Below are 13,384 nucleotides of genomic sequence, written 5' to 3' on the forward strand. Positions count from 1 at the left end.
AAGAAAACTTTTTTATTTGTTAAGGGTGCAACCGAAGTTAACGCTTTTACAGGTTTTTTTTTGTTTTTGAACTTCAGTCACTTAAATTGATTATTGACATTTCAGCCAATTATTTTTTTTTATATACTTAAAGGTATTAATATTTTTTTTTTTAATCTTAAAACTTCATACAATTTTATATTGTTATGTTTTAAATTTCAATGTGAAAATTTGTTTTATTTTATTTTATAATATTTTTTTAATTCTTATTAAAAAGTATATATATTTTATTTTTTAATATTTTTATTTTTTAAATATTATTTTTTATTGCATTTCATAAATATATGCCTTACTACCTGCCTTTGTCATGCTAATGAGAAAATTAATTTTTTACACTAAAATACATTTAATAATTTTCAGAACATTGTATACTTCAATTCGATTTCAAATTTTAATTAACTGATTTTTTTCATGTCAAAACCCCGCATCGATCATCAAGTTGCCGCCGTCAATGCAGTCACCTACAAGTAGAATGTCAACGTTTACTCGTTGCTATTGAAATGCAACAACAGCAAAATGCAACGTCACTCAACAAGTATAAAAATGTGACTAAGGTCTCGGTGAAGTTGAACGACTTTTTCGTCTAGCATAAAATGTTGCAACAACATACACCAACCCTCCGCCACCATGCAACGCTCAACGCAGCGGAAACAATTGCAGCGAGTAAACAGCAACAAGCATTCCAGCCACAGTAGATGAGCGAAACTTGCTGTCTTTTCTCACTCATCGATTTTAAGTTAGTCCTTCTACAGCGCCACTAGCCACTCATTCCAACTATGCCCGGCTTAGTTGCTCTCCCGAAATGGCAAATGATGAGCGCCTATTGGCGACTACTAACTCACTAAATCGGGAACTAGCGAGCTGATGATGTTCTCCGCATACGAATCTGTATACATATTTACACACAGTCAGACATACATACATAAGTAAATGAACTAACAACAACTCCGTATCTGTTTGAATTTGGAAGCTACTAGTAATCTGTTTCGTTGTTTGTGCGCTCGTTGTGCTTGCGACGAGTTTCCACCAAGCATGTTCTCTTGCCAACTGCTCTTCCACATGCGCCTCACACAGTGAGCTTGCCAAACGTCAAGCGCTTAACGTATAAATGCCTGCGTTGCGGCGCGAGAGACCGCATTTCAAAACGAGTCTACAGACGTGTCGAACCAGAAAGTGCTGTGTACTTCACGCCCCCAGAAAAGAAAAAATATTTTTGGTGTGTTTTTTGTTTATAATAAACTGAATTTAACAAATATTGCATGTCTATTGCAGAGAAAAGTGGTAAAAAGTAAAATCATTGAATCGGAAAAGCGACTTTTAACAAACTCACAACGGAAGCGCACACGGCATATGTATTTGTGTGTCTCTATTCAAACTGTAAAGCGCAAAGTGCAATTCCGCGATACGAAAAAAGTTTAATTTACAAAAACAACTTCAAAATAAAATCAATACAAATTTAGTTGAAGACTTTTGAAATATCGAAATAGCAAAACCGTTAAGCGTCACGAACAAGCGACGTCTTACCTAACAACAACGCACAATTTCAGCATATTTACGTCACTTTTTTGTTATTTTTGGAACGCTTGGTGTGTTTTTTTCACACAATTTTCTACATAACTTGTCTAGCGTGTCTGCAGCGTCTTCGCTGAGTCGTCTTCGCTACAGTTAAAAGAGCAGAAATCGATTTGAGTTCGTCGCGTTGAGGAGGAGTGAAGCTGAGCATATATAAATAAAAGAAACCCGTAGAAAGTGTTTCGCAAGACGGAACTGGGCGCATAGAGAGGCCAATCGACAGCCAGACAAGTCGCGCGCAGAGGTCAAACCTTGCGCTTTTCAATCGTTATACATTGAATTCACGGCGCTGCAGTCATCCGGTTGAACGCGTGTGCGTTCATAGGTGTACATATTACAAGTAGATACGCGCCGGATATAACGCTTCAAGTCATTGTGCAAGCGCACCACAAAACAGCTAAGCCGAGTGGCAAAGAGCCAGCAAACGCCAGCGTAGCGCAGCAAATCGAGCGTACGAACGAGCGCGCACAGGCCGATGAAAAAGAAAGTCAGTCGCGCATTGCAGTGAAATTATGTGAATGCGGGCGCAAAGCGGAAAATAATAAAATAGAATTGGAAATAAACAAAAATTTTAATAAAAAAACTAATTTAAAATTATAAAAATAAATTAAAAGTAAAAACATAAAAACTCAAAATAGCGCTTTGTCGCATCTGCTTTTCGCTGTTATACAACAGAAGTGTTTTTTTTTAACGCCTTCTTTTTTTTTTGAAAGTCGCGCTTTTTGACATTATTTATCGGCGCCGAACGCGAAAAACACGCAAATAAATTAAATAAAAAACCTACTCGCATACTTAAAGGCAACCAGCATAGCGACAAGAAAACAACAATGAGGAACCTTAACAACAACAACAACAAGCGCGCTGCAGCGAAAGTAATTGCAACATGCCTCATCTTTAGCGTTTCCATGCAAATGTGTTGCGGCTCAGCGATACCGATTTGGGAATTTTTGACGCGCTATGAAAAGGTAAGCAAAAATACAATAGCAACAATAACAACAATGACGAAAAATGAAAAATGCTGCATAATTTTACTTTGCATTAACAAATGTGCGCATGTGTGTGTGCGTGTGTAAATATAAAGTGTAGTCATAAATAAATATGCGCAACAACAAAAAAAAACTACAACAACATGCCGTGCATAGCCGCCATCACTTGGGCTGACGCAAATATTGTAATTAAGTTGTTGTTTTTGTGCGTTGTTTTGCATGTACTTTACTTTAACTCACATTACTGCTGCTGCCTCAAAGTAGGATGAGTTGACTTGTACACTCACACACAAACACATACCCATGGGTTAATATGTATGCATGCGTACTATTTAGTTATTTATTGTTTTTAACAAGTTTTTGTTTTTATACAAAAATTTTTATCGCCAACTGGTTTTAGTGTTACGTGTTTAAATGAATTTATTTTGTTTTACTGTTTGTTTGATTTTCGTTTGTGATAACTGCGTTGTTGCTGCTGTAGATGAGCTTAAGCGAAGTTCAGTTAAGTACCAGTCTTATTTTTTCAATTTTAATATTAGTTGAGGCCACTTAAATAAAGAAAGTACTTTTTTCAAAATTAATTTTTGGAATAAAATTAAATTATAAGTTTAAAAATAGTTTGGTTTTTGTATAATTTTTTTTTAATGAATTCTACCAAGTAAAAATACAGCAATGTGAATGACTTTGATGTTATCAATTTAGATAGCTATAATACCGACATAAAAAAATACCACTAATAAAATTATTAAAAATTAAAATTTTCAATTTTTTTATTAAAAAAAAATTTTATTTACATATATTTTAAATACTATCATTATCAAAATAAATATACAGTTGTTTTAAAAATTAAAGAAAGTATTAAATAATTTATTAAAATAAATTAAAATTAAAAAAAAAAAAACAACTAACAACTTTAATAACTATTAAAATTAATAAATAATAAAAAATTGTTTAAAATAAAATACAAGTTTTAAATTAAAAATTATTTATCAATTTGAAAAAGATTAAATATAAAAACAATTAATTTTAATAATTTATTTTCTTTTTAATCACTTTTTTGAAGTTTTTTATAAGAACTTAAATTCAAAAAATTATTTGATTTTATGTATAATCAAAATTGTGTTCAAAAATTGTTTTATATATTTAAAATGTGCTAAAATATTTTGAAAAATAATTTCTTTTAATAAATTATATTATTTATAAAAATAGAGATAGTAATATTTAGAAATGGCCAATTAATGAGAAGAAAGTTGGTTTTCGTAATCATGCTAAAAATGTATTTAACGACATATGAATGACTTTGATGTTATCTTAATTGTACTTTAATAACCGACATAAAAAATACTACTTAAAAAATAATTTAAAAAAACGAATTGAAAATTTTAATATTTTATAAAAAAAATATTTTTTATATTTCATTACTATAAATATCAAAATAAATTTACAATTAATTAAAAATTAAAGAAAATAATATAATAATAAATAAATTTAAATCTTTATTAAAAATGAAAATTAAACCAAACCTGTAATAAGTATTAAAATTAAGATTTAAAAAATAATAAATAATTTATTAAAATAAAGTTCTTTGTTAAATTAAAAATATATATACTTGTAAATACATATAATACAAAAACAATTAATTTTAATATTTTTTGTTCTTTTAAATAATATTCATGAAATTTTTAATAAGAACTTAAATTTAAAAAATAATTTGATTTTTATTTAATTAAATTTTTTTTAAATGTTGTAAAATATTTTAGAAAAGTAGCTTCTTTTTTAAATAATATTATTAATATAAGGACAAAATTAGAATTGGCCAATTATAAAATTTAGCCAACATAAAATTTGTTTCGAGGAATTTTACCAAATTTGTGAACAGAAAAGAGCCAACCAGAAAGTTTATGGGAAGAGTATCCAATCCTTAATCTAATTCATGCCATTTTGTTATTAGTATAAAATGTATGATAATAACAAGTTTAGTTTCCATTGTACCGCTTGATTTTGGGGTCAAATATGTGGAGTAATAAATAATACAAATAAATAACCATTTTTCGAGGTTCACATTTTTTATTAACAGTCACTCAATCTGATTATGCATTCGTACATCGACTGCAGCAAATTCTAAAATTAGATAACCGCTTTTTTCAATAGGTGAATACTCTCGGCGGGCAATATTAAGCCGCTAATTACATTTGTCACATAAAAAAGTATCTCATTCAATGCTCTTATACATGAAAAAACTGCATTTAATATCTATATCTTTAACATCCTTTGTTAGTTAATGTTAATTAGATCACATGACAAGCGCGACAAGTCGTTAAGCAAAGTGTAGACGCCACTTCATTAATTTAAATAATAATAAAATGCATAAAATAACTTCAATATGGAATTAACCAATAACAAATGTCGTTGCGCTTGAACTGAAACATCTTTATGATATTTATTTGCATTCTTCATCAATAACTCATCTAATTTAATCAAAAACGAACGTAAGCGAGTGTTGACCCTAAATTTGCATATAACATATTATTGCTGCATTTTCTGTCCAATTATTAATAATTCATAAATCTCGGCATATATTAATAGAATTAAAAAGGCATAAGGTCAAGAAGGCAGCGCCGAAGACGTCTTTAAGCCTCACGATTGACCCCATGAAAAAACACAACTTACTACGAGTACCCGGCATACAAAGAGCCTTGCACAGCTAGAGACCTTAACTGTCTTAACTGTGCGATACATTCTTAAGCATATAGAGCAAGAAATCGTACGATGATAAGGTTAACGCTACTGCTCGTGAATTATTTTGTATATTATCATAATGAAAAATTGCATGAAAAATGCAAATTAGGCCAAAAACTGATGTTATAACGCTACACTGACGCGATTTACATAAACATATGAATATATACAATATTTATATATGTAAATCATTAAATATGCACCTTCGCATTGCCGGTTTGTTCGGTGCTGTTTATCAATAAGCCATTCAAATGCAAATATTGAACCAATTACAACAATAAAAATCAACTGGTACATATTTTTATATGTACATATGGCGATTATACACAAGTGCAAGGCGCTCGCTACGAATAGCAGTTAATTTGACTATCGCATTTTGAATATGTTTGCATCTCGCATACGGGGCTATTCACCACTTGATTATGCTAAATGTATCGGAACGAAATGGTTTAGGCAACAGCAGATAACATGTTGAACCGTTAAGCGTTGTCCACACATATAATATAATATATACATAATCGGAATACGTCTTCAGCCTTATGCATTCGAAATAATGATATCACTCATATTGGCATACAGTTTGTACAGCATTCGATTTGTATTTAAGTGGCTTTTGAGTTTAATATTGCTTGTGCATTTGAATTGCCGCCGAATAGAGTAGTCAGACTGGATTTAACGTTTGACTGGTGTTTTTGTTTTTGTTGTGTTGTTGCTGATTTTATCATTGAACTCGAATCGACTTATCGTTTTTTTGTGCTAAATAGACCTAAATTACTTGAGAAGAATGCAATGGCGGCAAAGTCATGCATACTATAAATAGACATACACACACACACACACCTATATATAGTACATACAATTAAATAAATATACATATACTCACAATAAAGCAACGGCGTTTTCTATCGCCGCGTTACACAAAGCGCCAATGCCAAGGTAGCGTCAGCATTGTCATTGCCATCGACTCGATTCATAGCAGCTTTTTATTGGAGGATTGCATACATACATACATACTTACATATATAAACAAAAAAAACATATATACATGTGATAGATAGGCATGCACTTTGCTAAGTATGTATGTGTAAGTATGCATATCTATAGTACAAGTAGATGCAATTACGGTGGAAATTTTTGAAAATTATTATTACGTGGGGTCATGCTGCCCCCTCTCTAGCCAGCAAATACTTTCAAATTTCAGTTTCTCGAGTGAGGTTTCCAAGAACATGCATACATACTATACATATACATATAAATTTCAAATAGTGACAATTTAGCTGTTTATAATCGGCTTATAACTGAAAAACTAGAAAGGACCTTTTATTTATGGAAAAATCTCAAGGTGCTTTTTGCAAGCTGGGCCAGCCAATTAGATCTTTTATCTATCTTGAAATTATCAGTTTGGTATATTACGGGGCTTAATAAAATACAAACTAAATATAGGGTATTACACAAGTTCAGGGAGGGATAACTGTCAAAGTAAACACCCTGAACAGAGCATATTAAGTTTGCAACAATGTTTGTAACACCCAAAAGGAAACGTCGGAGACTCAATAAAATATGTATACATATTAATGATATACATGATGACTTAGCCATGTCTGTCTGTATATACGCAAACTAGTCCCTTAGTTTTTGAGATATCAATCTAAAATTTTGCTCACGTCCCTTTCTCCTCAAGAAGCTGCTCAATTGTTGGAACTGCTGTAATCAGACCACTTTAGTATATAGCTGCCACGCAAACTAAACGATCAAAATCATGTGATTCATGATATAGAAAAAAAATTTTTTGACAATATATCTTCATGAAATTTGACACGGATTATTTTTTAAGGCAACGGTACAATCTAAGAGAGCATTGTTCAGATCGGACTACAATTGCATATAGCTGCCATACAAACTGATGATCAAAATAAAGTCCTTGTATGTAAAACTTATTTTTTCTAAGATATCTTCACGAAATTTGGCAAGCATTATTGTTTAAATTGCCGGTACATTCGCCGAAGAAATTTTTGAGATCGGCTTATAGCTGCCGAAATTGGCCGAAATTGAACCAAAGGATCTTTATGAGTTGCGGTTATTATATGACAGAAGTTCCATTCAAAAAGTAATTATTATAAAATTCTTAAACCAAAAAATCCAAAATATTGGACACTTTATACACATTTCTGTGATTTTTTGTACTAAACATTTTATACACTTTAAAAAGAACACTACTTACTAGTCTAGTACTTTCTTTGATATCTTAAGGAAACTTTAATCTCCCACAACAACAGTTATGGCGCCGACTCTGCCATTATACGAGCACATACATACAATGTATAAATGTTTGTATTTCTGTCTAAAGATATAATTTTCATAACTGCATCGTGCCACCTGTCTAACGGGCAATTGTTCCACACGGCTGAACGTTTGCATTGAACTTGACGTTGGAAATTTTATATACACAATTATATATAAGTACGTATGTGTAATTATATATATGTACAATTATATACACTATTATTATACTGACAATGCCCCTAATAATAATATGGCGCTTGCATTCATGGCAGTTGTTAGGCTGAGTTTATGTCGAAATTGGGGCGCAAGTCTATCTGTCTTATAAAAATGAGACATATATAACCATCGATTTTTGTATAAACTTTAAGTAGAAGATTTTTTTTACTAAAATTGTAAAAAAAATAAAAGCAAATAAATAAGTTCACAGAGTTTAATTTTCCCAACCACCGGGTTTCGAACCACAGACTAAAGCTATAGTAGTTATGCATTAGCACGCGTCTTCGAAATTTCTAAAAATATATTCACGTCTAATTTACGCCAATATTTACAATAACGATTTTCTAATAACAATAATATAATAGCAATAATAAAGCGACCGTTTTCACGTTAACTGTAAAACGGCGGTGAATGCCAATGCAACCAAGCAGATTAAAATTGTATAAAAGGAAAAATCAACAGTTAAAAAAATTGAATGGGAGATAAAAAATAAACCAAATAAATGAAACAGCGCAAATATAATATAATTCAAAATGTTTATGCTTGCACATACATATGTATTTATGTATTTATGTATGTATTCATACCGGCTAAGCCGGTCCATTAACGGTGAAACACGCGAATTCGCGAACTGTCGACTCTTTATATTTCACAGCGCCAATTTGACGTCTTCAAATTAAATATAAATATATTAGAAATCAGCAGGGACGCTCGCTTACTGGTTATAACGAAGTGTTGATTTTGCACACGAAAAAAAGCGAAAGGTCAGTAGAATACAGTGATGCGCCAATTCAAGTTTATTACTATAAAAAATCATCAGTCTTTTTTAATTATTTACTAATTTGTTAAAAAAATAGAAACTAATCAAAAAATATCTGTGCAATTATAATAACAACAACACAGTAAGTTGGATTATTTATTCGACTGAACGACCACTTTGTGAATGCCTCTATAATTTTTGACTACACCTCGAAGGTCTTTCAAAGAAATTGTTTTAAAATTGTTGAAATACAAAAATATAAGATGTGTTATTATATATATTTTGTGAAGAAAAAATCGTTTGAGAATTACAAGCGAGAATTTCCTTTGTTTGTTAAAGTTTAACAGTTCTTTTCTGAACTACTCAATTTAACCGGCAGTTAAACTTCTAGTTAACTTTTTTTCGCAAAATTTACTTAAATGAACTGAACTTGTCTGGAAAACTTATACCCAAAATGGGGTTTTTTTACTCATTTTAACCGGCTTTTAAACTTCTGGTTAATTTTTTTCGCGAAATTTACTTAAATGAACTGAACTTGTCTGGAAAACTTATACCCAAAATGGGGTTTTTTTACTCATTTTAACCGGCAGTTAAACTTCTGGTTAATTTTTTTCGCGAAATATACTTAATTGAACTGAATTCGTCTATAAAACGCATGCTCCAAGTAGGATTTCCTCAATTTATCAACTCTTAACCCCTGTTAAAAAAATTTATGTTTGCTAAACCGGCAGTTAAGCTTTTGGTTAAATTTTTTTGCGAAACATACTCAATTGAACTGAACTTGTTTGGAAAATATGAGACACTTATTTTATATAAGGGTTCACATAATTTTCAACTCTTACAGATTATCACTATAACCGAAATGCTATTTTATTTTTTAACATACATAAGATATACCTTGTCTTCCACAACCACCAAAAAGTACTGAAACATTCGAAAGTTTTCGAACTAGGAAATATATGTTAATATTATTATAAAATTAAACTAATACTGAATTTGATCTATCACTATATTAAACTAGGTATGGCAAGGTATGCACATAATAATTTCTTTACTCGAATTCTAGTAATTATTTGCAAATTTGATGATTTGACTTTCGACTCTATTACTTTTGTTTACTTTTAAGGGTTAAGTAAGAATCCATTTATATTTGTTCTTAAGGCGAATAAAGCAAATTAACCCTCATAGTATATATATTAATTCTTTTTTTTTTGTTTGTAGTAGTATCGTGTCCTCTGTAGTTTGCTTTTGATGATTCGGTAAAAATAAATCCCACTGGTCATATATACTTCGGTACTGCCCCCTGTGCGAGTGTGATGGAGGTCACAATAAATAATTGTGAAGTAGTATTAAGGTTAAAGACTTATTATTACAAAAGTCAAAAAATCACCGAGTAAAAAGTGATTTAAAAAATTTGACGTTCGAATAAAGTGAGATATGGTTTTTCATTTCTAGATGACGAGATTTATTACTATTTACAATAAAAGCAATAACAATAACAGATTTAGGCTTACTCAGAAAGTAAAGACGAACTATGTACCATACTTTTAGCTGTATTATTTTTATTTTACTTGTCATATGACGCCCAGTTTGATTGCAAAGAAATATGCCGACATGGCTCGTGCGACCTTCGAGTTTCAATTAAAACGATGATTATTATGTCACACATGCCGCAACTGCTGGATATCATAATTTATTTCACTGGACCTACATATGTATATTCATACATACTTAAATGTATATATGTAAATACATACATTCATTCGTAAATATATATATATTATGTTTGTATACCACAAGTAAAGTCACGAAAACTAAAAACCGCAAGATAATTTAACAGATTGCCAAGTGAGATATGTTTATTGGTAGATTTTTTACATAGATGGAGTATAAGCAAATAGCTGTAGATTAATATATACTCGTACATATAGCCAAACTATTTTATTTGTAGTTTTAAACCTTAAAACGTTTCAAATTTTCATTGACTTTCGAGAGTTTCTATTAACCGTCGGGCATACTCGACAACATGCGTCAATTTATTAAGCGGGCAATTTACTCGAGAGACATTCAAGAATGTACATATGTACTTATGTATGATAATAAGTGTAAATGATGTCTCATTCCGGGATGCACACACGCGCCCAATTTGCACTTGAGTCTTACTCCAGGTGCACTCGAGTTTCTCAAGGTGCACTCGAGTTTCAGTTGACTGTCAACATAACTGTAGAGCTATGTATGTATATGTATAGCAGTAGCAGTGGTTATACACCTAACAAATTGCACAACTATTAAATTACCGTTTAGTAAATTAACACATTTATACCGTTAAGCTAAGTTTAGCACCTTTTTACAAGCTTACTTTATTTAAAGTTGATGAATTTCAACTCCTGCAGCAATATTTCATGGGGAGGGAAGCGATCAAAAATTTCATTATATGCAATAAAATATTCTTTTAATTGATTTTCATAATTGCAATCTTTTTTTATACTTGTAGCAGGAAAATTCAAGCCCTTCCAAGAACACGGCGGACTGTGTCTCTCGCTCTTTGTTGTTGACCATTATATTACAACATAGTAATTTTTGAAATTAAATAAATAAAATAAAACAATGAAAAATGTACCAAAATCTGACCAGGGAAAGAAATTCGAATTTTGACCCATTGACTTTAGGTATTTCAATCGAAACATTTTCTGAATGATAATTTTTATCAATTTCCTAGTAAATAGTCTCTCTAGGCACTACTGGCTTTCATTACGAAAACTGAAACAGTTGGAGTCTTCAAATTTATGGACATCGAAGGTATGTTATGTTAAGTTTCGTTGACCTTCGTCCAATTATATTTGTGCTTTAGGAGCAACCACGGCATTAATCTTTCGTATCGCTTCCTAATATCCCAATTTTCAGTCATTATACTATGTGCTGTAATTTTTATAAGAACATATCGATAATGTTTCAATAAGATTTTGGCATAACAAAACAGTTAATTCAACTATTATATTTGCAAACAAATATTATGAAAACAATGCAGTAAATAATTTACAGACATTCAATACCATACGACAACTCTCTCAACATATTTGTTATTTTTCACCATGTCTAGCCAAATTTATGTAGATTCGGTTCCACTAAATTAATCTAGACGAAATTGTCGTGGCAAAGGCTCGTCATAATATACAAATGTACTATTTTGTTGGTGGTATTCGAGTAATGTAAAGCTAGGGTATTTTTTAAGTGTTGGAAAGAGGTTGCCTGATCATTAACCTAGCCAAGAAAATCAAATTGAGCGAGTCGGTTAATTAAATCACATTTTACGTAATAAAAAAATGTTGTTTACCAGTAGATAATAGCAGAGGATGAGCGATCTTCACGTAAGCGAACTTCGCCATCGATCTTAAGGTAATTCTTAACTGGAAAGTAGAGAATCTACAAATCTTAAGGCAACTCTGATAGCCTAAAATTTCTGTAAAGGATTACTGTTGCCGATAAAAACTTCGTATCTAAATTTAGAACTTGATACATACCCAATTTATGTTTGCATGACATAAAATCGGACACAGAATGTTTACCCTTTAAATTAATCAATTAGCAATTTTAAGGCGCAGTCTAAATCCGCTATTTAGCTGATCAAAATTTACTGCTTCCAATTTTCAAACAATATAAATATTTAAATAATATATACATATATATATTTATATAAATAAATAATTACATATATATGTACGTATGTATATGAGATTTTAAAATCAAAAGATGACATCTTTACAAAAAATTCATTTATATCCGATTATTGTGAAGCCAAAAAACAAAACAAAAATTGTGAACACGTTCAGCAGGGAGTCACAAAGCAAGCTGTTGAAATATTTAACTTAAAATATCAAAATAAAAAATAAAAAATCAGGCATTATTATTGCCTTCGGTATTTTTATATGGAACAATGTCGTCATTAGTCCAAAAAATCGCCGGTCATCTTTTAGAATTGTTAATTGTTGTTTTCTCTGCCTTTTGAAAATATTTTTAAAAGCGCTTTCAGCTTAAGTGCGAATTAAAAAACAAAACAAAAAGAAACGAATCGTAAATTCTTTTCGATTCTTAATTGAAAATTATTGGTAAAAGCTATAAAGTTGGTCAAGCCAAAAGGCTAACCAAGTGGTCATAAAAACTGATGAGGATTAAAGTTGTGTACACTGTAGGTTCTTAGTTAACTAAATGTAAATATTTTCACACTTATATTTGTGTGTAAAGTTTGTATCTAAGTATATATAATATGATCGTTTTCCAGGAATAATCAGACAATGGTAAGGGATTAGCACAAAAAATGCTTACATACATATATTTGTATATATTTTGGTTTTATGCTTTTCTTTGTGCCAATAATAATCGAGAATAGTCTTATATTTTTTACTTATTGCTCTTTACACGCAATTCCAGCTTGAGTCAACATTTATTGCTTTACATATTGAAACCTGCTGTTTTTATTCCCAGGCTGTCAAGTCTCCCTATATAGATATACTCAGCTTAGTAATGCATAATTATCATTTCATTTGGATTCCCTATAACTATTAAAATTGATTACTGTGTGTAGAACAAGCGGGTATGGGAGAATCTAAAAAGTTATAAAATAATGACAGAACGTTTTCTGTGATTTTTAGTTGTTTGTTTTCTTTAATAATTATGTTTTTCTTTCTTCTCACCATTTGCGAGTTCACTTAATACGCCTCCCCATACATGCCTCTGCGACTGCGCAGTAATTCTATTTCTATTTTTTAGTATTTTTCATTATTAACATTTT

The 13,384-nt window shown here is 30.8% G+C and overlaps 2 protein-coding genes and 1 long non-coding RNA gene across 3 annotated transcripts in view; 1 reads left to right on the top strand and 2 right to left on the bottom strand.

Moving 5' to 3' along the window:
• The window catches only part of LOC106620924 (putative sodium-coupled neutral amino acid transporter 10), a 48,885-nt gene that overhangs the window by 18,038 nt on the left and 17,463 nt on the right, over positions 1-13,384 (bottom strand). The gene's annotated exons all lie outside the window — the stretch shown is intronic.
• The window catches only part of Reg-5 (Rhythmically expressed gene 5), a 28,665-nt gene continuing 16,449 nt past the window's right edge, over positions 1,169-13,384 (top strand). The window contains exon 1 of the mRNA XM_036363302.2: positions 1,169-2,576. Within this exon, the coding sequence (XP_036219195.2) occupies positions 2,439-2,576 (138 nt within the window). The 5' untranslated portion in view covers positions 1,169-2,438. The remainder of the gene's footprint in view (positions 2,577-13,384) is intronic.
• Positions 11,641-12,250, bottom strand: LOC138857181 (uncharacterized). Its single transcript, XR_011396204.1, has 3 exons — positions 12,117-12,250; positions 11,930-12,055; positions 11,641-11,856 (listed from the first exon to the last, which is right to left on the bottom strand). It is a non-coding gene; the product is annotated as an uncharacterized lncRNA (long non-coding RNA).

Source organism: Bactrocera oleae, chromosome 4, assembly GCF_042242935.1.
Source record: "Bactrocera oleae isolate idBacOlea1 chromosome 4, idBacOlea1, whole genome shotgun sequence".
In the NCBI taxonomy this organism is placed as follows: domain Eukaryota; kingdom Metazoa; phylum Arthropoda; class Insecta; order Diptera; family Tephritidae; genus Bactrocera; species Bactrocera oleae.